Raw genomic sequence first — 26,742 nt, forward strand, 5'->3', positions numbered from 1 at the left:
AACCTGATCAATTGCAAAATCAAATCGAGTTTTTACTGGTTCCAAGTTTCTATCAATGATCCAAAAATCCTCTCACAATGTATTTTTAATACTATTCATATCCATTAACTGTAAACAATTTTTAATTAAATTTTTAAAATAATTTTTGATTTTTTAATTTATGTGCAAAATAATGGTATGTACAAAAACTTTTTGCAATCCAGTGGACAACAAAGAATATGAGCTTAGACACACAACTAATTGTAAGAGTGAAGGTGTGGTGTATCTTATCAAGTGTCCCTGCAATTTGATTTATGTGGGTCAGACCTCCAGGAAATTAAATGTTAGATTGACGGAGCATAATAGTAACATCAAGGGGGCCCCTTTGGCTAAACATTGTGTTGACAAGAACATGATTTTTTTCTCTTTGGAAGTTCTAGTCACTGACCTTGTAAAGGGGAGGAGAGGAGGGGATTTTAGGAGATATCTTGCTCAGCGAGAACAAAGATGGATCTTTCGTTTACAGTCCTTAACTCCAAAAGGTTTGAACAAAAATATGGAATGGCAGCATTTCTATTAGGAGAACTTATGCCTCTGACATGAAGCTAAAGGCTGAAGATAGTGATATCTATATCACTACTACTATGTGTTGGATATTAATGCTCTGCAGACTTCTGAGAGTTTTATGATTTTTTTTGATAAACAATTGAGAAGTCCCGCCTTCCTATAATATGGTTTTACTGAGGAATAAATAAACAGTAAAGAGACAAGCTTCATCTGTCTAACTATGGAGTAACCTGGATAACTCTGAAAAATTATACAGAACTGTTAAGTAGTTTAACCAATTCTAAACCCACAAATCAAGTACGTCATAGTAAGAACATTGAAAAAAGACGCTGCCGCCATTTTGTCGATGTCTGACTATACCAACAGAGGCATTGAATGAATCGAGTAATAATGATGACTGTTGAACGGAGATAATAAATTTGATATAACTGAACTTTTCATTTGCAGAGATAAAAGTACCAAGTAAATCTCGCCCTGAAGCAGCAGATGAAAGGGGATGATGATATCTGTGAAACGCTGGCTGCGTTGGCTTCGTTCTTAGTGGCACAGGAAATCTTCCATTTCAACTTCAGTGACAAAGATATCCCGCTAACGATTTTACAAGCAATAATCATGCAAGTGGAGAACTGTGTCTAAGGGAGAGGACTGTGACTGTGATACAAAGTTGCAAGATAAGTTTAACTGCAAATATTATACTGTCACAAAGTAGAAGGTTAACTCATTGCTGGTAATTACGAGTTGTGCTGGCCTTCGGCTGCAAGAGGAAAAGATTAAACAGTTATTATCATAATTAGTTGTAGAAAATTAAAAGGCAAAAAAAAACCTAACAGTAAAAAGAAAAAATAGAAGAACATTAGTATATGGTATGGGGTTTTTTTTTGCCAATGACTGCAAAAAGGAGCAAAGTAAGCAGATTATGCTGAATTGTGTAGCATGGATCAACTGTGCAAATGGCTCTAAACTCTGAGGCTTTTTTTCTCCTAAATCATTGTTAACCCCCCTCCTTTACTAATGCGTAGTGAGGGTTTTAGCGCTGGCAGTGGTGGTAACTGCTCCCATGCTCAAAGGAATTATATGAGCGTCGGAGCAGTTACCACCGCTGCCAGCGCTAAAATCCGCGCTACGCATTAGTAAAGGAGGAGGTAAGTTTGTTATAACACCTTAGGTAATAATAGTGATATTATCAGCCTAAGGTACTGTACTGCTTAAGTGGGAATCCAATATAATAAAACGCTAGCCATGCATGCACCCTCTTGCCAGCTTGTTCCATGATCTGTATGTCCGTGGCCAGCAAGAGTGCACATGCAAGCTTACAACGGCCCGCACTCATGGTCTGGCTGGCTCCCTAAAGTTTTTCGCGGTGGCGGCTCACCTGCCCCGCCTTCCTCTTCCTGCCAGTCTCAGCCGGGCTCACTCCTCCCCTCTTCCCTCCCCCCTGGCAGCCCTGAACCTGTTCTCTGTTCCCCGCCAGTCTCCACCTCCAGCGGCTAATCCACCGTCGCCTCCATCACTGCTCGGCACTCCCAAGATGGCGGGATCACTGGTGGAGAGCAACAGGATGGTGAGTGGCACGGCGGGGGCAATGCAGGTGGAGACTGTCGGCTGCAGCGGCTCTTGGTGGCAGGGGCAATGCAGGTTGAGACTGTCGCTCTTGGCGGCTGTCCGGAGGCCAGATGCTGGACAGGGGAACAGAAGGGGGGGGGGGGGAAAGGAAGGGAGGCCTGGGCAAGGGGGGAAGAAAAAGGAAGGGAGGCCTACTGCTGGACAGGGGGACAGGAAAGAGGTGCTGATGGACAGGGGAAGAGACGGGTGGGGGAAAGAAAAAGGAAGGGAGGCCTACTGCTGGACAGGGGGACAGGAAAGAGGTGTTGATGGACAGGGAAAGAGACCGGGGGGGGGGGGGATAAAAAGGAAGGGAGGCCTACTGCTGGACAGAGGGACAGGAAAGAGGTGCTGATGGACAGGGGGGAGATAAAAAAAGGGAGAAGGGCTGCTGCTGGATAAGGGGAGCAGTGAAGGGGTGGTGGTGGACACAGGGAAGGTAAAAGGAAAGGAGAATGGGTAGACAGCCGAGGAAAAAGAAAGACAGAAGTACAGAAAGCGGCTAAGGACCGAGAGAGAGAAATAAATAAACAGACACACACACATATAGTCTAGCACCCATTAATGTAACGGGCTATAAGACTAGTTAATATATATATAGGCATTGTGCAAGGTTGTCATAATTTTAAAGAAAGGGAGGTAGCTAGTGCAATAGATCTATTGTTTCTATAAAGATTGCAAATCCCTTTACAATCTGTACTAAACATGTTACTCCATATGAGGGAAGAAGAATCATACCAAAATCTATCTCCTTCTAATATTAAAGGTGCTGATCTCTTAGGCCTACCTGGGGGTTGGGTCTGTAGGAGTCACACCGGTGGTACCAGAAAGACCGTATAACAGGAACCAGCCCAATTTTCATGGAGCCATCGGTACGCTCGGGTCCCACAAATCCACCAAGAATCAGTATATGATAACAACAAATAATTACGCAGTCTTGATTGCCATCCCTATAATTGGGCCTGAGTAAAGTAGGAAATTACCTTGTGAATCAGTAAGTATAATATTAGAAGATGGAGTAACAGAGAAGATGGAGTATCAGAAAATTGACATGAACTATTTCCTGCATACCACTTCTCTTTTTCATGGGGCAAAACATAACATAGATATCCCATATATGCTCAAACACACATTTAGATGAAACATTGGGATCAAACTTGGTACTATGGGCTCCTTTTACAAAGGTGCGCTAGCATTTTTAGCGCACACATTGGATTAGCTACTGCTCAAGAGGTGGTAGCGGCTAGCGCAAGGAGCAATTTAGCGCGCACTATTCCGTGCGTTAAGGCCCTAACACACCTTTGTAAAAGGAACCCTATATGTTTGGTTAATAGGATATAATGTTCTCTGAGGAAATAATGTAGTACAGTTGCCAGTATGATTAGAACATAACATAAGAACATAAGAACTGCCATCTCTGGATCAGACCTTAGGTCCATCAAATCCGGCGATCCGCACACGCAGAGGCCCAGCCAGGTGTACCCTGGCGTAACCTTAGTCACTCGTATCCCTCTATGCGCCTTGCAAGGAGATGTGCATCTAGCTTGCCTTTAAATCCTAAAACGGTGGATTCCGCAGCAACCTCCTCCGGGAGAGCATTCCAGGTGTCCACCACTCGCTGCGTGAAGCAGAACTTCCTGATATTTGTCCTGGACTTGTCCCCCCTCACCTTCAATCCATGACCTCTTGTCCGAGTCACAATGGACATCATAAATAACTTTTTTCCTGCTCTATTTTGTCGATTCCTTTCAGTATTTTGAAAGTCTCAATCAGATCCCCTCACAGTCTCCTCGTCTCAAGGGAGATCAATCCCAGTTTCCTAAGTCGTTCTTCGTAATCCAAGTTCTCCATACCTTTTACTAGCTTCATTGCTCACCTCTGCACCCTCTCCAGCAGTTTTATGTCCTTCCTTAGGTAGGGAGACCAATGTTGGACACAGTATTCCAAGTGTGGTCTGAACATTGCTCTATAAAGCGGCATTATAACCTTCTCCAGTCTACTCGTGATTCCTTTCTTTATCATGCCTAACATTCTATTTGCTTTCTTTGCCACCGCCGCACATTGCGCCGACGGTTTCAGGGTCCTATCTATCAGTACACCCAGGTCCTTTTCTTGTTCGCTCTTACCCAGAATTGCACCTGACATTCTATACTCGTGCTCCTTGTTCTTTCTGCCCAAATGCATTACTTTGCACTTTTCCACATTAAACTTCATCTGCCATTTCTCTAACTGACACAGAGAAATGGCAGATGAAGTTTAATGTGGAAAAGTGCAAAGTAATGCATTTGGGCAGAAAGAACAAGGAGCACGAGTATAGAATGTCAGGTGCAACTCTGGGTAAGAGCTAACAAGATAGATAGGACCCTGAAACTGTCAGCGCAATGCGCAGCGGCGGCAAAGAAAGCAAATAGAATGTTAGGCATGATAAAGAAAGGAATCACGAGTAGATCGGAGAAGGTTATAATGCTTCTTTATAGAACAATGGTCAGACCACACTTGGAATACTGTGGTGATACCAAACTTGTAGATTTCATAAGGTACATAGAATAATAGCACATATTAGGAATTTTCCAGGAAATAGGGTGAAATGGAAAATATCCTCCATGATGTGGGATTTGCACACAAACTCAACAATGTAAAAAATTGAAAAAACAACAAAACAGATCAGATCAGAAAGACTCCTTCCAACTCACCTGTAGAAGGAAACAAGGGGGCAGCAGAGCCCTCTAGTGAAGGAGGGATCCAAAAGCTGGAGTGAATTTCTTATTCATGGCTCACGAGCATTGGGATATTACCCGTACATCCAGAATGACACACTTATTTGTTCACTCAGAGAATAGTTAAGCTCTGGAACGCATTGCCAGAGGTTGTGGTAAGAGCTGTTTTTAAAAAAGGTTTGGACAATTTCCTGGACGAAAAGTCCATAGTCTGTTATTGAGAAAGACATGGGGGAAGCCACTGTTTGCTCTAGATTGGTAGCATGGAATGTTGCTACTCTTTGGGTTTTGGCCAGATACTAGGGACCTAGATTGGCCACCATGAGAACGGGCTACTGGGCTTGATGGACCATTGGTCTGATCCAGTAAGGCTATTATTATGTTCTGTTGTCTGGTCATTATTTTTCTAATTGTGTTAGTCTGAACTCTGGTTTCTACTTTCCTCCATCTTCTCTTTCCTCATAATTTTTCTTTCTCCTTCTATTCCTCTAGTGCTACCCTTTCTCTATCCCCATCTAGCGTCTTCCTATCTCCTCCTTTCATCCGACATATCCCCTTCTGCCTCCCCTTCCATCCAGCATCTCTCCTTTTTCACTCCTCATCCTTCCATCCAGCATTTTCCTCTTTGCCTCCTCATTCTTCAAGCGATTAATTCTCGCATTATTAAAATGATTAATTGCAGGCTTTCTATCTTTAAAATGTGTCTGCCATAATTAGATTGTAAGTTCTTTCCAGCAGGGAACGTCTCTTGTATGTTTAATGTACAGCGCTGTGTGCTTCTGGTAGTGCTATAGAAATAATACGAAGTAGTAGTAAATAGTATTGGCTTCATGTGGCAGAGTGCGGTTTAAATTAGGTGTCATGGTTTTTAACATATTTTGTAGGTGATATGCTAGTGCAGGGGTGCCCAACAGGTCAATCACGATCAACCAGTAGATTGCAAAGGCAATGCGAGTTGATTGCAGATCCCATCCTGGGTTCCATGATAGACTTGCGTTGCCTTTGCGTTCTGTTCTCCCTGCTTCCCCGACGCCAGGCCAGGCCAGGCAAGTACAAGCGCTGGGCCCACAGCCTCCCCCCCCCCTGACATCGGAGAGGAAGTTCTGGGCCAGTCAATTGCTGCCTGGCTGGTCCAGAACTTCCTCTCCGACGTCAGAATTGACGTTGAGGGGGGGGAGGCTTGTGGGCCCGGTGCCGGGCCTGGCGTCAGGAAAGCAGGGAGAAATTGGCGGCAGTGGCTTGGGGGGGCAGAGAGAGAAAGAAAGAAAGAAAGGGGAGCAGGGAGAGAAAAAAAGAAAGAAAGAGAGAGAGGGGTGAAATTTTGGGTTGGATAGTATTGCCTTATACTGAAGAGTACCAGTATGACTGTTTATGTTTTAGGGTGGGGATTTGGCTATATTGTGTATTGGTTGTATTGTTTTGTGCTGTATTTGCCATTGTGAAAATTCAATAAATCTTGTTAAAATAAAAAAGAAAGGGGAGGGGGCAGATAGAGAAAGAAAGAAAGGGGAGGGGCAAGGAGAGAGGAAGAAAAAGTTGGAATCATGGAGGGACAGAGAGAGATTGTAGTCATATTGCAGGATTCCTCCATGAGATATAACACCAGTGATTTATGGTTTTTGAAATTTCCTATGTTTAAGATTTTAAAATCGATTAAGCAGCTTCTTCTTCCATTCAGTATCATACAGTTGAGTTATAGAATCATCTTCCAATTACTATAAGATCTTGTAATAATTAGTTTATATTCTGAAGGATGTTAAAAAACATAATCATTTTGTAATCTTAATACTTGATATTTAATTTGCAGTTTAGTTATTATAATGCTTGATTGATTCAGCTCTTATTCTGTGGAATCTGTCCTTTAACTGACAAGGTATAGGCAGAATACAAATATTGGCATAACATCCAGCATTTCCCCTCTTTCTCCCCCCACCCTAGAGTTACCAATGCGCACCACCATGTCAACCTATGCACAAGTTGTTTTACTGTGGGCCTTGATTTATGCAGTGGGACCTAGTTAATCATAACATGCATTAACTAGCAGTTAGTCAGGTGTAAATGAAATCATAGTGCTTCAACCAGGTCCAAATCTCAAATTAGGCGGAACGAAACACATAACCAAGGGGAAGGGACTATGATGAAACAGAATGCTTTCTCTCCCTCTTGATGGTCCTATCTCTTAATAATGCTTGATCTGAACAAAACCATCAGAACCCTTCTTTTAAAGGTGCCATTAAGAGCCCTGTGAAACAGAAACTTCAGCAATTTGCAAAACCCTGCATCTTTAAGTACTCAAAGTTGATGAACACTGCAGCTCAGACTGAAAAGTGCTTAAAAGAAGGGTTACCATGAAGAAGAAGGTGCTTTTTTCATCACAGACGTGGGCAGCCTTAGAAGGGGGTTTACTTTCTTTATGAGAAGACATCCTCCTTTCTCTCACATAGTTGCAGAGCAAAACTAAATCTGACCTTGACTGCAGCCCCAGTAGGAGCAGTTCCAATTGACCTACAAGCCAACATTCACAAGCAATAACCGTTAGATGAACAAAAACAAAATTGTCAGAAGTCTTCTAACCACAAAAGAGATTTAAAAAAAAATGTCTATTGAAGAGTGAGGATTCCACTTAGGATCACTTCTGTGTAGTATATAAAGGAAAATCAGCTTTGGAATATTTCAGATTTTAGCAGCTTCATTCTACTTAATTTTTAATTAATAAACGCTGGCTTTTACAACGCTGTGGTAGAGATTTGGTGAGATAGAATTCTTATGAGTGTTGCAGCATTTACCTTGCCGGCCCACAGAAGAAACCTCTACCACAGCTTTGTAAAAGGAGTCCATAATAATCTCAGATTTTAAAATTCTTTACAGAAAAATTCTAGAAATAACATAAGTGAAGTGGCGAAGCAAGGGTGAGGCGCCCAGGGTGGTAGCACCTCTCTCCCTCCTTCTCCGCCCCCTCCTGCTGCATGTGCCCCTTCCACCGTACCTTTTTAATATTCATGACGCGAGCAGCAACCCCAACCTGCTGCACACGCCAGCATTGGCTCTTCCTCTGACTTTACTTCCTAGGCACAGGTCCAGGAAGTGATGTCAGAAGAAGAGCCGACACGGCGCGTGCACATAGTAGTGTGGAAGGAGGGGGTGGAAAGGAGGACAGATACTGCCCTCCTCGCCCCCCCCTTACTATGTCACTGCATGAGAGTCACACAAGGTAGAAATTCACACTAGTGGAGCATTCTTATTTAGGTTTTGATTTAGCCTAACACATAGCAGGTGGTTTGCTTTCACAGATTTCTCTGTTGTTACAGTTACAGTATTATACGAGGGTATACTTATACAAGGGTGGTTTGAAAAATTTGGTAAAAAAACAAGTAACAGCGGGATCTGGATAGTCCCTGCTGCTGTCCCAAAAAACCCTTTCTTCCATACCCTCCCCCTAAATAAAGCCAACACACTTATTATGGTATAATAGCCGCAGCTCTTTATTAAATGAGAATAACCAATAAATTAACTTTGCATAAATAACATCATTAACATAATGACTCTTAACTTGAAAATCAACATCAGCAAGCTCCTCCCGAGCTGCCCCGTGTAACATTACCATTTGCCCCCGACCCCGCCACCAACAGCAAGCGTCTGAGGGGTGGCATGACTTCATGCCCCATTTAACCCGGGTCACCTGACCCCAAGGCACGGCTCCCAGCCAGCCCACCGCTCATCGCTGGATGAGCCCCAGCAACCAGTAGCTTGGGATACCCGCCAGCCAAGCCACTAGAGCCACCAGCCAAGGGTGGGAGGGCGGGACAAAAACCGCCCTGGAGGACCTACAACAACTCAGTCCTCCAAGGTCCCAATTTCTTGTGCCCCCTCAGACCGCCCCTTTTCTTTAAACTAACCTATCCAAAAACCGCTTTTAGGCGCAAACCCCTCCCCTGTACCTATTCTAAATTTTTTCTTCCAACGGTCCCCCCAGCTTGCCTTGCGGGCAGCACGAGGCCTCCCAGCCCCGTGTTACTATCCGCCTGTAAGACAAGCTCCCGGGCTACAGCGGGATCTGGATAGTCCCTGCTGCTGTCCCAAAAAACCCTTTCTTCCATACCCTCCCCTAAATAAAGCCAACACACTTATTATGGTATAATAGCTGCAGCTCTTTATTAAATGAGAATAACCAATAAATTAATTTTACATAAATAACATCATTAACATAATGACTCTTAACTTGAAAATCAACATCAGCAAGCTCCTCCTGAGCTACCCCGTGTAACATTACCATTTGCCCCCGACCCCGCCACCAACAGCAAGCGTCTGAGGGGTGGCATGACCTCATGCCCCATTTAACCCGGGTCACCTGACCCCAAGGCACGGCTCCCAGCCGGCCCACTGCTCATCGCCGGATGAACCCCAGCAACCAGTAGCTCAGGATACCCGCCACAGGCCTGTATACATACAGGCCCTCCCCCAAAGAAAGGAGCTGCGACTACTATCGAGGACTGAGGAACCTCTCACAACTGGTCGCGAAATCATCCAGCAAAAGATCATTACCAATCGCCGACAAATGAACTCCATCTCTGTGAAACAATCCAGCACAAGCAACATCCACCCAATCATGTAAAATCTGCCACCCCCCTTGACCCACAACCCACTTCCCTGTCTATTGAGGTTGGATAAACCCCATCTCCAACGACGAGACGCTAAACAACTGGGGCGCGGCACAATATCCGACCAAACTAGCAACACCCCAGGGAACCAATCCAACACCACCCTCAAATCATCCTTGATCATATTGACCAAATCCTTTCCTGTACAGTCATCCACATCATTCCCTCCCAAATGCCAAAGAAGAATATCCGGATGTCTGGCCCGAGACCTCAAATCGTTCAACAAGAACAAAAGTTGACTCCCAACGCATCCCTCGCTGGCCCCACCAGGAGACGCGGAGTCCAAGATGACCCAAACCAAGATGACGGCCTCCTGGACGTATAACAGCACGTTCACCGGCCCAGTGAACAAAGGAATGGCCCACAATCCACAGGGAAGAAGAACTGCGTCCGTGAACTGAAAGAAAAAACACAAAACAACCACTCAACGTCATGACAACCCAACTAAACTTCCCAAATTACTGGGTACCCCGTCCAGAACCCCTCCCGGCCCACAGACCCCCGACGTCGACTATAACCCCGAAAGGCGTTTGATGCCCAACGACCCAACCGCTGAATGCCTTCGCCAGACATCCCCGCCAAACTAGCACTCGTGGCTGCTCCAATCCGGAAGGAATGTGTCCCGAAAGCAGCCGGATTCTCACCACAACGCACCAAAGCCAAACTCTGTACGGCCCGAAACTGGTAACGCGTCATAGGAGCACCCGTCACATGAACAAACAGGATCTGCGAACTGGTGGGACGAACCGCCAAATAAGCACGCAACCTCGAAACCGGACAAGACAAACACCCGGACACAGCGTGAAGGACCAGCCAGTGTCCAAGACCACACTGATCAGTCTTGGAACTGACTATATACAAGCGCAATACCGAGTCTTGAAGGTCAACATGTTGAATCATAAGCCCATGAGGTCCAACCTGCGAGGACGGACAGGCCACCAACTCACTAACTCGCAAGGCCCCAAAAAAGGCAATTGAGAAAGCCGCTTGAAATAAACAGGCTTCGTAAGGCGAACTGGCAACTTCTGGCAAAACAGTCAACAAACAAAGGAGCAAATCGTGAGTAATAGGCAACCGCGAATCACATGGACGCGGAAGTGCCCGTCCCATAGCCCGCAGCAACCGCTGAACTAGAAAACCGGTAACCGGGCAAACCCAACCCAGGGCTCTACAAAAAAATGCAAAGCCTGCCAATTGGCTGCGAACCACACCACGCGAAACTCTGTCCTGAAAAGAAGACAGCACGAAATCCTCTAACAAGGATTCGGCCACATCACCCGGACACTAACCCTTGGCAGCTAAGAAGGTTGCCACGGACCAAAAACCTGCAGAATAGTGCGACCATGTAGAAGCTGCTACAGACAGGCGGAGCATCTCCCAGACTCCTTCCCGACCAGGCTCCACAAATGCACTGGCATCGGCGAACCTTCTGCTCGAGCTCCTGGCGCCAGCCGACGAAACTGTAAAAAATTGAAACGAGACAGAGCGTCAGCAATGCCATTTTGTAAACCCAGAACGTGACACGCTCGGACAAACAAATTCAGCCTCAAACAGCGCAAAACCAACTCCCGCATAAGCGCATTCACCGCCAAACAATGCGCCGACTGACGGTTAACCACCTCAACCACTCCCAGATTGTTGCACCAAAACACTACACGGCGATCATGCAGAACTCCAGGCCAAAGCTCACAAGCCACAAGGAGTGGGAACAACTCCAACAAAGTAATGTTCCTAGTGATACCAGCCCGCACCCACTCCACCGGCCAGCGCTCGGCACACCATTCATCACCACAAAACAAGCCTAAACCAACACCCCCCGCCGCATCCGAAAACAGCTCTAGATCAGCACTAGACACCTCTGGTGCCAGCATAGGCACAGTCCCGTTAAAATCCCGCAGAAAAACTGCCCACATATGAAGATCAGCCCGAACGCCAGCCGGTAGATGGATAAAATGCCGCCGATCCCGCACCCCCAACGTAGAAGTTGCCAACCGTCACGAAAACGCCCTACCCATAGGAAGAACTCTGCAAGCAAAATTAAGAGAACCCAACAAAGACTTAACCGTAAGCAAAGTAGATTTTGGAGCCTGCACCACCTGCTCAATGAGACCAAGCAATTGACGAACCTTCACCTCTGGAAGGCGCGTAACCATGGCCTCGGAATCCAGCTCAATCCCCAAAAACACCAAGGTAGTAATCGGACCCTCCAATTTTTCTCGCGCTAAAGAAACACCAAAATCCTCGGCAAGCTCCTCAAAAACCTGTTTGAGTCGGGCACACACCCCACTACCCCCAGCACCTATGAATAAAAAGTAATCCAAATAATGAACTACAGAGTCAACTCCCACCTTCTGAACCAAAACCCAGTGCAGAAAAGAACTGAACATTTCGAAATAAGCACACGAAATGGAACAGCCCATGGGCAAACACCAATTATAAAAATAAAACCCATCGAAACGAAAACCCAACAACGGATAAGACCGAGGATGTATAGGCAGCAAACGAAAGGCCGATTCAATATCCACTTTGGCCAACTGGGCACCTCGCCCGGCACTAACGATAATCCGCAAAGCACTATCCAAGGACGCGTAACGCACCGTGCAAAGGTCCCGCGGAATACCCTCATTAACCGACTGACCCAACGGACGGGACAAGTTATGAATCAGACGAAACTGCCCTGGAACTTTCTTAGGTATTACCGCCAGAGGTGAAATCTTCAGAAGGGAAAATGGGCACTCACGAAAAGGTACCGCAATACGCCCCAAACGAATCTCCTCGGACAACTTGCCCCAAACAACACTCCGCAGCCGGGACACCGATGAAGAATTTTGTACACGCGCTGCTCGAAACTCACCCGAAAAAGGAATATCAAAACCCACGGTAAAACCAGGTTCTAACAAAGTAGCCACCCTCCATCGCCCATAACGGAGGCGCCAACCCTAATCGGAGTGGGCACCGATGCAGAAAATTCATTTCCCAGGTCCTGTAACTGGCCCTCCACTTCGCTTGGGACATTTAATGGCCGAGTGCATCTGACCGCAAATGGAGCAGGCATGACGAAACTTACAGTCGGTAAAGGGACAGTTGGATTTATTAAATTTCCAACACAGAAGTTATCACATGGCCTTCTTAATGTCACAGGGCTCTCTTTGGCAGGAATCTAATCAGATTTCCATCATTCCCAACTGGCTACAACTTGAACTCATCTTGACAGATCCATTTTCTCTTAAACATGTCTCTTGTATGCCTCTAACTTCTTCTATAAAAGCTAATCCCATCCTCCAGAGTACATGGTCGGCGATTTGCTACGTTGATTCTATTTCCCCTCATAAATGGGCAGAATCTTCGTCAGCTCCGGTCTGGAACAATCCTCGGATCACAATTAATAAGGAGATGGTGGTGTGGAAGAGATGGCAACGGCAGGGAATTTGGTATATTCATCATCTTCTCCAGAATGACCAATGGCTCTCTTTTTCCGATCTCATGGTCAAATACCACATCCCTCAATCTCAATACTTCCTCTGGATCCAGCTCCATCATAGCCTCAAATCTGCCTTTCCTTCTCCCACCTCTCTTGTTGACCCTCCTGACTTACCTAATCTTTTTCTTATCTATTCCACTATGAAAGGTCAGACATCAAAGTGGTATAAGTATATCCAATCTCGCATCACTACACCTCCCCAAGATACCATAGCCAAATGGGATGCTTCATTACATACATCGTTCACCGAACAATCGTGGCTATCCATGTGGCCAAAATTATTGAAGTCACTTCGATCAGCCTCACATGTACAAACAGCTATATTCCTGTACCATAGGGCCTTTTGGACCCCTGCTAAATCAGCCAAAATAAACCGGTCATATGATGGTTGTTGCTGGACCTGTAAATCATCTGATGGCTCCTTACTTCATATGCTCTACTCCTGTACATATGTCTCATCTTTCTGGTCGAATGTATGGTCTACAATTGCCCGTATCCTGCAAATTACAGATGCGTTTTCCTTTGACTTATTGTTTAATGGCTCTTCGATACTCTCTTCCCCTTTATCCATTACTCATGAACGGTTGTTAATTATACTTTTATTTACTGCTCTCTCCACTATTCTCCACAATTGTAAAGATTCCACTAAATTAAATGTCAATCAATGGTGGAACTCAATATGTCTCCTCGTGAAATATGAAGGTCATTTTGCTGAACGCAATAATTCCATGCCCTCTTATGCAAAAATTTGGTCCCCATTGCTTGAATATTGTAAATCAGACCCTTGACTACTGCACTCATTAGTATAATTTTGTATTTTGCCTCACCCTTAGTCATTTAATTTCAGGCACCTCTCCGGTTTTACCATGTTTAATTTAATATTGTATATATCAATTTCTTTATTTTATACTTGGATCATTTAAACTGATTACTCTGGTACATTGTTAGAACTTAGCACCTAATATGTCTTATTTCCTTTTCCTGAACTAATGTCTTTTCATCTTCTATTCTATTTCTGATGCATTCAATCATTTCATGACTATTATCTCACCATGGATGCACTTCACATTTGTTAATGACATTGTTATAATGTGCTCCTTGTTGGAGCACGCATATTGTTGGCTTTGTATTCATCTTTTATAAAATCAATAAAACTCTTTGAACTAAAAAAAAAAAAATTTCCAACACACATCGGTACCTGCTGAAGCAGTCCCCCCCGGCCCCCCATGAAAGGGCCGCCCACTCCCACTAGTCCCCAAAACACATGCAGGAGTCCCGGATATCGACTTGGAGGCCATATGAGTAAGCCACAAATTAACATCTTGCGTACCCCACGACATAAAACTATTTTCTTCCATCTTATCGCGAAAAGCCTCATTGTAATTCAACCAGGCCCACTCACCAAAATGCTGATAAGAGTCTAAAATCGAGTCCGCATAAGCCAACAGTAAACCATAGTCCTGCGGATTAGCACGGCCCCACACATTCGCCAGCCGCAAAAAGGCCGTTACCCAATTTAGTATCGATCGAGCCACCGGAAAAGGTTTAAGGTCTTTCCTATCCCGCTTAGATTTCCTGTGACTCCGTTTATGAGCTCTACCCTCCATAAGCCGAAAAATATCTAAACACAACCGCCGCCGAATCTTTCGCCTCAACGCACGCGGCACCTTTTCCCAAAGCTCTGAAAGAGCCACCAACGAAGGCGCATCCCGCACCTCCCCAGTAGGAGCCTCCCCACCAGCTACCCCAGCAGACCCCAAACCCCCCGAAGGACCTGCATCTGAAGAAGAGGAAGACGTCGAACCCGACGAAGACCCGGACGAAGATGATGAGGACCCTCTATGCCTATGCCGAAGCTTCTTACGCCGCGCCTTCCCCCCCCCCAGCAACCTGCGCAGGCACCTTGTTACCCGGAGTAGAAGATCCTGGAACTCCAGATGGCACGCCTGCGACGCCTTGGGCAGCAGTCCCCGCCACAGATGAGATACTGGAATCCAACCCCGAGCCGCCACGAACAGCAACCTCAGGCTGCACGGATGAAATCTGAACAGAACCCGGGGCGCCTCCGCCAGCAGCCACCGCAGTAGACGGCGCCGATCTACGCTCCGAACCGGAACAGGCAGGCCGGTCCGCCATGCCAGGACTACCGTCAGCTCCCAAACCAGCCGTCTGCACCAGATGTCCTCCTGGAAGAATGCAGGAAACCTGTGGAGACCAAGAAGAAACAGAGGCAGGACCAGGAAAACAAAACACAAGCATGCCCACCAGAACTCCCCAACCAGTCCCAAAACTTCCACCAGGAATTACCCCCATAGCTATATTACCTGGAACGCCCCCGCCCCAGTGAGACACCGATGTCCCCGCACCACTAACAGTAGAACCAGGACCCCAAGAAGCCGCCCCCCAACTCGGAGACCAGCTGCTGGGAATTAATCCTGGCCAGGCACCCCCCGACCCCCCAAGAGCACTGATCCCTCTCCCCATACCAAACACCCCGGGAGACCCACAAGGCTCACCACTACCACCAGCAACCGCCTCAGCGGAGACACCCCGCGGTCCAGGAACCCCAGAAATTAGGGAATCCGTAGCACCAGCAGCACAGGAAAGGTCCCTGCCATCATAAGCGTCCCCAGACCCAGAAGCGCACGATGCTACATTCACCCGTACTCTCTCCAAAAGTTCCCCACTCTGCCCAGCCAGATCGGGAACCGCGGAGGAAGCCACACCCCCCGAAGCCAACGAACTGCGGCCAGCCAGGACAGCTCGCTTCTGGCTGCTCGACGACCCCGACTTACACCGCCCCTTCCCGGAAGCGAAGGCAGACGCAGAGCGACTCCCCCGACTCCCACTCGACCCGGCGATCACAAGAGCCGACATAGCGTCCACTTTGGAGCATCGCACTGGCCGCACACGCTCCTCCCCAAGGCCCACACCCACCTGCTCCAGCGCCTCCTCCGTAAAAGAGTCTCCGGCAAGCAGAGACACCTCGGACTCATCCTCCTCCACAACAGCGACTGCACCACCACCCAAAGCCATCACAGCACCACCGGAGAAAAGCAAACACAACAAGGCACGGCAGGAGCCCAAGGAACACGACCACAAAAACCGCCCTGGAGGAGCTACAACAACTCAGTCCTCCAAGGTCCCGATTTCTTGTGCCCCCTCAGACCGCCCCTTTTCTTTAAACTAACCTATCCAAAAACCGCTTTTAGGCGCGAACCCCTCCCCTGTACCTATTCTAAATTTTTTCTTCCAACGGTCCCCCCAGCTTGCCTTGCGGGCAGCACGAGGCCTCCCAGCCCCGTGTTACTATCCGCCCGTAAGACAAGCTCCCGGGCTACTCTTTAAACAAAACAGTCTCCATTGAGGATTATACACTTAGGGCCTGTTTTACAAAGCCACACGGCAACAGCCCCGAAGCCCTTTAAATCTCTATGGGCTTCAGGGCCATTACCACACTGCAGCCGCTAGTGCAGCTTTGTAAAACAGGCCCTTAGTCTAGCAAGTTTCCAGTTTTTTTCCTAAGTTATTTTTCCTAAGATACGAAAAAACTGGAAACTTGCTGAACTAAAGGACTGAATCTATAAACTGGTGTCCTGATTGTAGGCAGCAGAAGGCTACTGCTGTCTGGCAGCCAATCAGGATGCACGTTTATAATAAAAAAACAAAAACCTGACACACGTCACCCACACTGGAAGTTGAGGTGTTTTCTTTTGAAAACAAGGCATCAACTGATATAAGGATGGTCACTGTGTACACCTATCAGGAGTGGGTAGTGGTCAGCATGGCGGGCTAAGGGAAAGTGCCACTTTTCCCACTGATTTTGGGCAAGTTACTTTGTCCCCTCCATTGCCTCTAGTACTGGCTTAGATTTAATCTCTCTGGAGCATAGAAAATAGATTCAGGTAGGTAACTTACTTTAAGCTTGGTTTTGGAATGCTGAGTAGACAAGACCAAAAAGTAAAGTACCCATCCACTGAAGGACCTTGTCTATAGACATGATTATCATATTTTATTTCTTCTCTGAAATGCGCTGAGCTAGATTTACTCTTTGATTGCAGCATGAAATATTAAGTAATAATAGTAGCTAGTTGAAAACAAAGTAACTCCAACTAACAAGGAAAAAGTGATTAGGTTCTTACCTTGATAATAACTTTTCCAGTAGCTAGGGATAGTATGCTGAATCATAGGGTTATCCATCAGTGCTCGCTTAACCAGCCTCTGAGAGAAACAATGAATCCAAGAAAATACAAGTTAAGTAAAAACTATAAACAGCCTGAACATTTATGGAGCTCAACCATTCCTCCCTTGTAACTCTATATACAGACTCTTCCTAATCCTATAGCCTGAGTGAGAGCTTAGCTATGGAGCCGACCATGAAGCTTGAGTCAGACAGCAGGTACATCAGATAAATTGCTGTGTGTGTGTGTGTGTGGGGGGGGGTGTCAGCATACCATCCCTATCTACTGGAAAAATTTTATCAAGGTAAGAACCTAATCTCTTTTTCCAGTGCAATAGGGATGGTTTGCTGAACCATAGAGATTTGCCTAAGCAGTCCCCAAACTCTAGGGGGGATAGATGAGCCTGCTCAAAGTACTGAGGACCCAAAAGCAGCCACATCTTGTGCTGCTATATTCATCCTGTAGAACTTGGTGAAGGTATGAAGGGAGGACCAGGTTGCTTATTTACAAAGCTCCTTGGGCGGAATTGCCTGAGCTTTCGCCCAAGAGGAGACCACTCCTCTTGTCAAATGCACCTTCAATGAAATAGATGGTTGTTTGCCCCAGTCGATGTATGCAGAGGATATCACTCAACGAATCCATCTAGAGATGGTGGCCTTGGAAGCGGGTTTGCCTCGTCTAGCCTGACTGATTAACACGAAAAAATGATCTGAGAGACGAGACTTTTCTGAACGTTCAAAACCTTTAAGGCCTTGTGGAACCTGTGGGATGAAACACCTTAAGTCTAACCTCTTGGTTGACATGAAACGCTGAGATGACTTTCAGTAAGAAGGAGGGAACCATACACAAAGTCACTTCCGCTTCTGTGATTCTGAAAAACATCTCTCTGCACGACAATGCATGCAATTCTGAAACTGTTCTGGCAGATGTAATTGCAACCAAGAGGACTACTTTGGAGGCTTCCCGTAAGGGCTCATACAGAGCCCTGCTGAGTTCTTCTAAGACTACAGTATATTAAGATTCTATGATGGAAACAGATTTCGAATCGGTGACCTTGGTTTCAGGGCACCTTTTAAGAACTTGACTATGTCAGGATGGGCTGCTGGCAAAGCTCTCTTCTCTCGGCCACAGAAATATGAGAGCCCTGCTACCTGAACTTTAAGGGACACCACTGCCAATCCTTTGTCAAGGTCCTCTTGAAGGAATACCAGTACTGATGAGACTGGAGCTTTGCCCAGCTACAACTTTTCTCTCTAAAGTCTCTAAGTCTCTCTAAACTTCTCTGTACCAAGTTCTTCTACTTTTCTTTGGAGTTCCTTTCTATATCAATTACTGTAAACCGTGCCGAGCTCTACTTCTGTGGAGATGATGCGGTATACAAACTTAAGGTTTAGTTTAGTTTCTTTCCTGCATAAGCGCTGAAACATCTCCCAAGCCTTAGCACAAGTTGAAACCGTTGGGGGTTTTTTTATGCTTTGAGAATAGCAATAACTACTTCTGAATATCCCTTTTGGACTACCGCTGCACGCTCAAGAGTCATGCCGTAAGACTAAAGCGTCCCAGATCTTCTATCGGCCCCTATGAAAGCAAATCAGGGTGCATCTGGAGTCTGAGACTTTGCCCCTTTTTCAGGTGTATAAGATCCATGTACCATGGGCATTCCCAGGTGATTTGCTATTTGGTGAATCATCCGGCCTATTATAGGTCAGGGCGGGACCACATACAGTAGCCAGGTTTTTGGCCATGGTTGAACTAGGACATCTAGCCCTGCATTTCCGAGTACATCTTCAGCTGAAGAACTGCATTGCCTTTTTGTTTTTTGCAGTTGCCATGAGGTCTAATGTCAGGCGTCCCCCATCTTCTCACAATGACCTGGACAATGACCACTCTCCCAGGTCTATCATCTGTCTGCTGGCATCCACCGTTAGGGTGACCCAAGAATCAATCTGGAGTGGGATTCCCTTTATTACAGACTGTGGGTGGAGCCACTAGCTCATATTGCTTCGGGCTGTCACTGTCCAAGGAAGTGTCTCTGAGGCGACCAGTGAGACATGTCCTGGAGGGGAAGCATATGGTACCACATAGGGTACCACCTCTACTGCAGCGGGCGGGACCACATACAGTAGCCAGGTCTCTGGTCATGATTGAACCAGGGCATCTAGCCCTGCATTTCTGAGTTTGCATCTTCAGCTGAAGAACTGCGTTGCCGTTTTGTTCTTTGCAGTTGCCATGAGGTCTAACATCAGATGTCCCCCCATCTTCTCACAATGACCTGGAATGCTTCCAGGTGAATCAAAAGTCCGCACAAGAAGGGTAGTACAGACTCCTGTATATCTTAACACTACTACTACTATTATTTCTACAGCACTACCAGATGTAACAGAACCCAGATTATCGAGGTAAGAACCTAATCTGTCATTCTGTTACACATACACAGGAGTCTGTACTTTAGCTAACGTACCAAAGCAGTGCCAGACATCTAGGGAGGGACAAATAAGCCTGCCCACAGAACCGAGGACCCAAAAGCGGAATCCTCTCAAACTGCCACATCCACTCTGTAGAACTTTGTAAAATTGTGAACAGTAGGCTAAGTAGCTACCCTACAGATTCTATCATATGAGACAGCCTAGGACTCTGCCCAGGAAGCCACTGCAATACTTGTTGAATGTGCTGCCATAGAGATAGGGGGCTTATTTCCACAGGTAATGTAGAAAGATTAAATCACCCTGTGGATCCATCTGGCATTAGCTTTGGAAGCTGGTTTGCCATATCTCAAATGACTAGTCAGCACAAAAAGATGATCAGAAAGCCTGGAGTCATTAGTTCTCTCCAGTTAGATAAGCAGGGCCCTGTGAACATCCAGCTTGTGCAAAAGTTTGTCTTGTTAGGCAGAACCTGTGGGATGCAAGGCAGGCAATTGAAGCTCCTGATTGACATGGAAGGCAGAAATTTCCTTCAGAAGAAAGGAAGGAACTGTGCACAGAGAAACACCCAACTCCATGAAATGGAGAAAAGGCTCCCTGCAAAAGAGAGCCTGCAATTCTTAAATTCTTCTCACCAACACTATGGCAACAAAAAACACTGTCTTAACCATAATGGCTAGTAAGGAAGCTTCTGTAAAATGGCTCATATGGAATATGGACCAGGCTCTTCAAGATCACATTGAGGTCCCAAGATAGGAGTAGTGAAGGTGGAGTAATTCTAAAGGATGCACAGGATCACAGAGTGGACTTAGTCCTCAAATGACAGTTTGAGGCTCTAGCTTTGGGTCTGAAAGTGGAGGCAGAAGCTTTCTTTGTGGGGCGTGCCTGCCATAAGATGCTGTGTCAGGTTTCGGCTTTGTCGGAGAATGCATGCCCCTAAGTGATCCTTTCAGGAGTTGATTATGTAACAGACGCTCTATGTGATGTTTTTTAGGATCATGAGCATAGTGTCTGCTTATTCTATATCTGCCTATAGACTGCTTTGGGTGGGAGATTCTGCTTCTAATGCTATTTTGAGCAGGATTACTTTCACAGGGCAAGTGCTCTTTGACAAAGGTTTGGATAACCTTATGGTCAGGGTGGCAGATCATTGTCTTAAGTCATTACCGGACAGTAAACCAAACGTCCCAGGAGAGGGTCATGTTGTGGTTCTCTTTGTGGTTACAGATGGTCTCGCCAGTCACCTCTATTCAGAGATCATTTCACGGATCTAGACAGAGATCTGAGGGCTCCAGAAGAGCTCAAAATGCCAGGTTCCCTATCATGCCAGGCCAAAGCCTGAGCCACCCCGAATAGGAGGGAGACTCCCAGAGTTTGGGAAGTCCTGGGTGAAGATTTGTTCGGACAAATGGGTCCTTGACATTATTTGAGAGCTGCAAGCTCAAATTTTTTTGTCCTCTTCAAGATTTCTTTATGGATTTTCCAGCCAGATTAGAAAAAGTGGACCAAGTTCGTGACAGTAAAATGGCTTCTGGATATTCAAGCCATAGAGTCTGGGCCAGACAAAGAATTGGGCTTGAGCAGATACTCCATATCATGCACAAGAAGGACTCAGATGACTGGAGACTTATCCTGGATCTGAAATCTGTCAATGCAGCACTAAATGTGCCCAGGTTCCAGATGGAGACAGTGCACTCAGTTATTGCCTCGGTGGCACCAGGGAAATTCCTAGCCTCACTGGATTTGACAGAGGCCTACTTACCTATCTGCATATTCCTGGAACGCAAAAGGTTTTCCAGGTTCCATGTGCTGGAAAAGCATTTTCCATTTTCGGCACTACAATCTGGTTTGGCAACAACATCTCACACCTTTACCAAGGTGATGGTGGTAGATGCAGCACACATGCCCAAGCCAGGGATTCAGGTGCACCAATAATTGGACATTTGGTTAATCAGGACTCTGTTCAAGACCAAAGGTCACAAGGCATTGACACAAGTTGTCTAGCTCCTGCAAGGCCTGGGATGGATTATCTATTTCCAAAAGAGTCACCTGGAACTGTATCAATCCCTGGAGTACTTGGGGACCCTCTTCAACATAGCAGAAGGACGTGTTTTCTTCTGGAGTCGTACAAACTGAAGTTAAGAGCCCAGATTTTAGAGTTCCTCCTGACTATGTCAATGCCTACATCTTGGGACTACCTGCAGGTACTGAGGTTATTAATAACAACCATAGAAGTGGTACCATGGACAAAAGCTCATTTATGCCTCTTCAGGATACAGTTATCCCACTGTCTCTGCAGACTGACTCACTCCAGATGCTGCTGACCTGGACAGGGCGGGGACACTGTCCCAGTCTTTATGGCTGGGGAGATAATTGTGTGGGTCACCCATTCCAGGGCCGATGGTTACTCTCTCTCAGAAAATGGTCCATCAAAAGATTGGAATTGAAAGCTAGTGCTGAAGTTATTCGAAAAGACCTTGGAAGTCAATGTGGTCAAGGCCTTCTCAGACAATGCCACAGTGGTAGTATACATTAACAGACAGGGAGGCACCAAGAGTGCTCCATTGAAGCTAGAGGCTATTATTATTTTGCTGGGCAGATTCCTACCTACAAGCCAATTTGGCGGTGCAGGTAGCAGGGGTGGACAATGTGCAAGCAGACTATTTCAGTAGCCAGACTATGGATCCTGGTTCTTATCCCAGAGCACTTTCATCAAAATTGTAAGGCGCTGGGGAGACCGATGTTGGATCCAATGGTGTCAGCAGGCAACAAGAAGGCTTCTCAATTCTTCAGCCACAAAGTTGAGCTGTGAAATGCTGGCATAGACACCTTGATTCAGTTGTGGTCAACAAAGAATGGTTATACTTTTTCCCCGTAGCCAATGATAAGATGGAAGAATAGCAATCTATCAAGGGATAGTGATTCTCGGGGCCCCGGACTGACCGCGCCGCCCATGGTACACGTTTATCTAGTTCAGTTACAGCACGACAAATGCCTCTGACTGCCACTTAACCCAGTGCTGCTCCTGCAGGGTTCAACTGGCCTACAGAATTTTGAACGCTTTGAGCTTACAACAAAAGTTACTCGAAGAAGGTCATAGTTATCTCCTATGATCTAAGAAGCTAACTAGGGTCACAGCCTATGCTAAGGCTTGGAAGACCTTTCAGCATTGGTGTGAGGAACAGAAGATTGAGCCTTTTAGGGCTCTGGTTCCATGGTCCTATTGTTTCTTCAGGACGGTCTCAAACAGGACCTAGCAGTTGGCTCCCTCAAGGTACAGGTAGCAAGTCTCTCATGCTTTAGGGTTCGACTGGAGAAGGGCTCTTTCGCCATCTGGATGTGCCCTGAAGTCATTATGCCGTTGTATAGATCCATGGTGAGGCCCCATCTGGAATATTGCGTGCAATTCTGGAGGCCTCATTACTGCAAGGATGGATGTACTGAGGCTTGAGTCAGTCCAGCGAATGGCCACCCGGATGGTCTCGGGACTCAAGGATCTCCCGTACGAGGAACGGCTGGATAAATTGCGGCTATACTCACTCGAGGAACGCAGACAGAGGGGAGATAATGATCGAGACGTTCAAGTACCTCACGGGCCGTATCGAGGTAGAAGAGGATATCTTCTTTTTCAAAGGTCCGACGGCGACAAGAAGACATCCATGGAAAATCAGGGGGGGGGAAGTTGCACGGCGACACCAGGAAATACTTTTTCACCGAAAGAGTGGTTGATCGCTGGAATAGACTTCCACTTCAGGTGATCGAGGCAAGCAGCGTGCCTGATTTTAAGAAGAAATGGGATCGTCACGTGGGATCTCTGCACAGAGTTAAATAGGGGAGGGTCATTGGGGTGGGCAGACTAGATGGGCCGCGGCCCTTATCTGCCGTCTTTTTCTATGTTTCTATGCCCTGGTTTTTAAAGGTAGCATTGCATTTGCATCCTCCCATGCAACAAAACATTTCCAATGTGGAATCTTACAAATTTGAGCCCTCACAAGAGGCATCGCTGATGGACCTGACCGTCAGGACGGTTTTCCTAGTAGCTTTAGCCTTGGCAAGAAGGGTCTCAGAGCTTCAGGCTGTCACGTAGAGAGATGTTCCTCAGATTTACAGAGGTAGGTGTGCATTTTTGCATAGTGCATAGGGTCGTGGCCCTTTTCTGCCTTCATAAAAGGAGTACATCTCAAACAGATGGTAACAGAGCCCACTAGGGCCCAGGCGATCCTAGACCTGGTACTCACCAACGGGGAAAGCGTCTCAGAGATCTGGGTAGGAGATACGCTAGCTTCCAGCGACCATAACATGGTGTGGTTCAACCTTGGGAAAGGATTCCCTAAATCAAGCACAAAAACAAAGGTACTCAAATTCCAGGGCACCGACTTTACCCGCATGGGAGATTTCGTTCATCAGACACTGCAGGACCAAGCAGAGACCGGTAATGTGGAAACTATGTGGTCGTACCTGAAATCATCCATACACGAAGCAACTAATCGCTACATTAAATCAGTAGATAAACGGCAAAGAAACAACAAACCCCAATGGTTCACTGAAGAGATTTTGCACCTAATTAAGGAGAAGAGAAAAGCATTTCTTTCCTACAAACGTACACAGAGAAGAGAAACTAAAGTAGAGTATAAGACCAGATCTGCAGCGGTCAAAACAGCGGTTAGGGAGGCCAAACTTCGAGTGGAAGAAACTCTGGCAAAAAACATTAAAAAAGGGGACAAATCCTTCTTTAGGTATATCAGTGATAGGAAAAGGAACACAGACGGTATAGTACGCCTTAGAAGATCGGATGGAAACTACGCGGTGGCGGATTCCGAAAAAGCTGAACTACTAAATAAATACTTCTGCTCAGTCTTCACCTGCGAGGCACCGGGATACGGACCACAGTTGAAGGCAAAACAAAACGTGGAAGACCCGTTTCAGAATTTTGAGTTCACACCTGGGGACATCTACAGTGAACTGACAAGGCTCAAGGTAAACAAGGCCATGGGACCAGACAATTTACACCCAAGAGTGCTCAGAGAATTGAGAGATGTTCTGGCAGAACCGTTGGCAGTGCTCTTCAATCTCTCACTAAGTACGGGGAAAGTTCCGTTGGACTGGAAAACAGCCAACGTCGTTCCTCTGCATAAAAAGGGCTGCAAGGCTGAGGCTGTGAACTATAGACCGGTAAGTCTCACCTCAACTCATGGAAACACTAATTAAACATAAATTAGATACGATCTTGAATGAGGGAAATCTCCGGGATCCCAATCAACATGGATTCACCAAGGGTAGGTCATGCCAGTCCAATCTTATCAGCTTCTTTGACTGGGTAACAAGAAGGCTGGACTCAGGAGAGTCCTTGGACGTCATATACCTGGACTTCAGCAAGGCTTTTGACAGCGTCCCACATCGCAGGCTGCTGAACAAGATGAATTCGATGGGGTTAGGAAAGACTCTAACTGCATGGGTTAAAGATTGGCTTAGTGGCAGACTTCAGAGGGTAGTGGTTAACGGTACCCTCTCTAGAATGTCGGAGGTGACAAGCGGAGTGCCGCAGGGTTCAGTCATTGGCCCACTCCTCTTCAACATATTCATTGGGGATCTGACTCAAGGGCTTCATGGTAAGGTAACCTTATTCGCTGACGACGCCAAACTATGCAATATAGTAAACGACTACAATCTACAGGACACTATGGAGCATGACCTGCGTACTTTAGAACGTTGGTCCTCTATCTGGCAGCTGGGCTCAACGCCAAGAAATGTAAGGTCATGCATCTCGGTAACGGAAATCCGTGCAGAACTTACACCCTGAATGGAGAAACTTTAACCAGGACTACAGCAGAACGAGACTTAGGAGTAATCATCAGTGCTGACATGAAGGCTGCCACTCAAGTGGAGAAGGCTTCATCTAAAGCACGGCAGATGATAGGTTGTATCAAGAGAAGCTTTGTCAACAGGAAGCCTGAAGTCATGATGCCATTGTACAGAGCCATGGTGAGATCTCATCTGGAATACTGTGTGCAATTCTGGAAGCCACATTACCGTAAAGATGTGCTCAGAATTGAATTGGTTCAGCGGATGGCCACCAGGATGGTCTCGGGGCTAAAGGGTCTCCCGTACGAAGAAAGACTGAGCAAATTGCAGCTCTACACTCTCAAAGAGCGTAGGGAGAGGGGAGACATGATTGAGACATTTAAGTACATCACAGGACGGGTCGAGGTGGAAGATGATATCTTTCTTCTCAAGGGACCCTCAACCACAAGAGGACATCCGTTCAAACTCAGGGGAGGGAAGTTTCGTGGAGACGCCAGGAAGTACTTCACGGAGAGAGTGATTGAGCATTGGAACAAGCTTCCAGTGCAGGTGGTCGAGGCACGCAGCATCCCAGACTTCAAGAACAAATGGGATACCTATGTGGGATCCCTATGAGGGTCATGCCAAGGGATAGGGTCACTAGGGTATGGACTTGAATGAGCAGGTCAGTAGAGTGACAGTATAATTACAATTATACTTTAGGGGGTCAGTAGACTTAAGAGGGTGGGTAAATAGTGTGGGCAGACTTGATGGGCTGTAGCCCTTATCTGCCGTCATCTTTCTATGTTTCTATTTGGGTCCTCAGTGCTAGCAACAGGCTCATCTGCCCCGCCTTTGACTCAGGAGACATCTTTTGAATGTCATACTTCTCAAGACTCATGTCTCTTTTGCACTGGTAGGGAAGATTAGGTTCTTACCTCGATAGTCTTCTTTCCAGTATAAAGAGATATGAGTCTTAACAGTCTGCCCGGTCAGATTGTTACTTAGCTTGTTTTCTGTCTCAGACATATATTTGCACCTCCAGATGCTGGTCGGTAAACTGCCAAGAGAATATGAAGATGCTTACTGTTCTTTGGTTCAACGAGTACAAAGAACTAGCAATTAGCTATAGACAAACCTTTAGGGGAGACTATAGGAGTTGCATAAATGTTAATGCTGGTTGCACTCAGGTAGGTGGCTTCTTTGGTTCCACCTTGTTTAGGCTATTTGTCTATTGGTTTGATTAAATATTATTGTGCAGAACAGAAAAGACTTGACTTTTCAGGAAGTTCCTCATGCCCTCCTTGTTTTTTTTCTTTTTCTTAGGGGTTATCCATTGCTTTGGTACAAACA

The 26,742-nt window shown here is 46.3% G+C and overlaps 1 protein-coding gene across 4 annotated transcripts in view; it reads right to left on the minus strand.

Annotated features, from left to right (window-relative positions):
- Positions 1-229: 229 nt before the first annotated feature.
- The window catches only part of LOC117365205, a 30,672-nt gene continuing 4,159 nt past the window's right edge, over positions 230-26,742 (minus strand). The window contains exons 1-4 of one of the 4 annotated variants that reach the window (XR_004540377.1): positions 14,907-15,487; positions 7,213-7,370; positions 2,936-3,110; positions 230-1,300 (exon numbers count right to left, since the gene is read on the minus strand). Coding sequence is in view for 1 of the 4 variants with exons in the window: in XM_033955302.1 (XP_033811193.1) it covers positions 1,265-1,300; positions 7,213-7,370; positions 14,915-15,317 (597 nt within the window). In the remaining 3 variants the exon portion in view is untranslated. The other 3 variants (XM_033955301.1, XM_033955302.1, XM_033955300.1) reach the window with 3 other exon arrangements.

The sequence above is a fragment of the Geotrypetes seraphini genome, chromosome 8 (genome assembly GCF_902459505.1).
Source record: "Geotrypetes seraphini chromosome 8, aGeoSer1.1, whole genome shotgun sequence".
NCBI classification, from domain to species: Eukaryota; Metazoa; Chordata; class Amphibia; order Gymnophiona; family Dermophiidae; genus Geotrypetes; species Geotrypetes seraphini.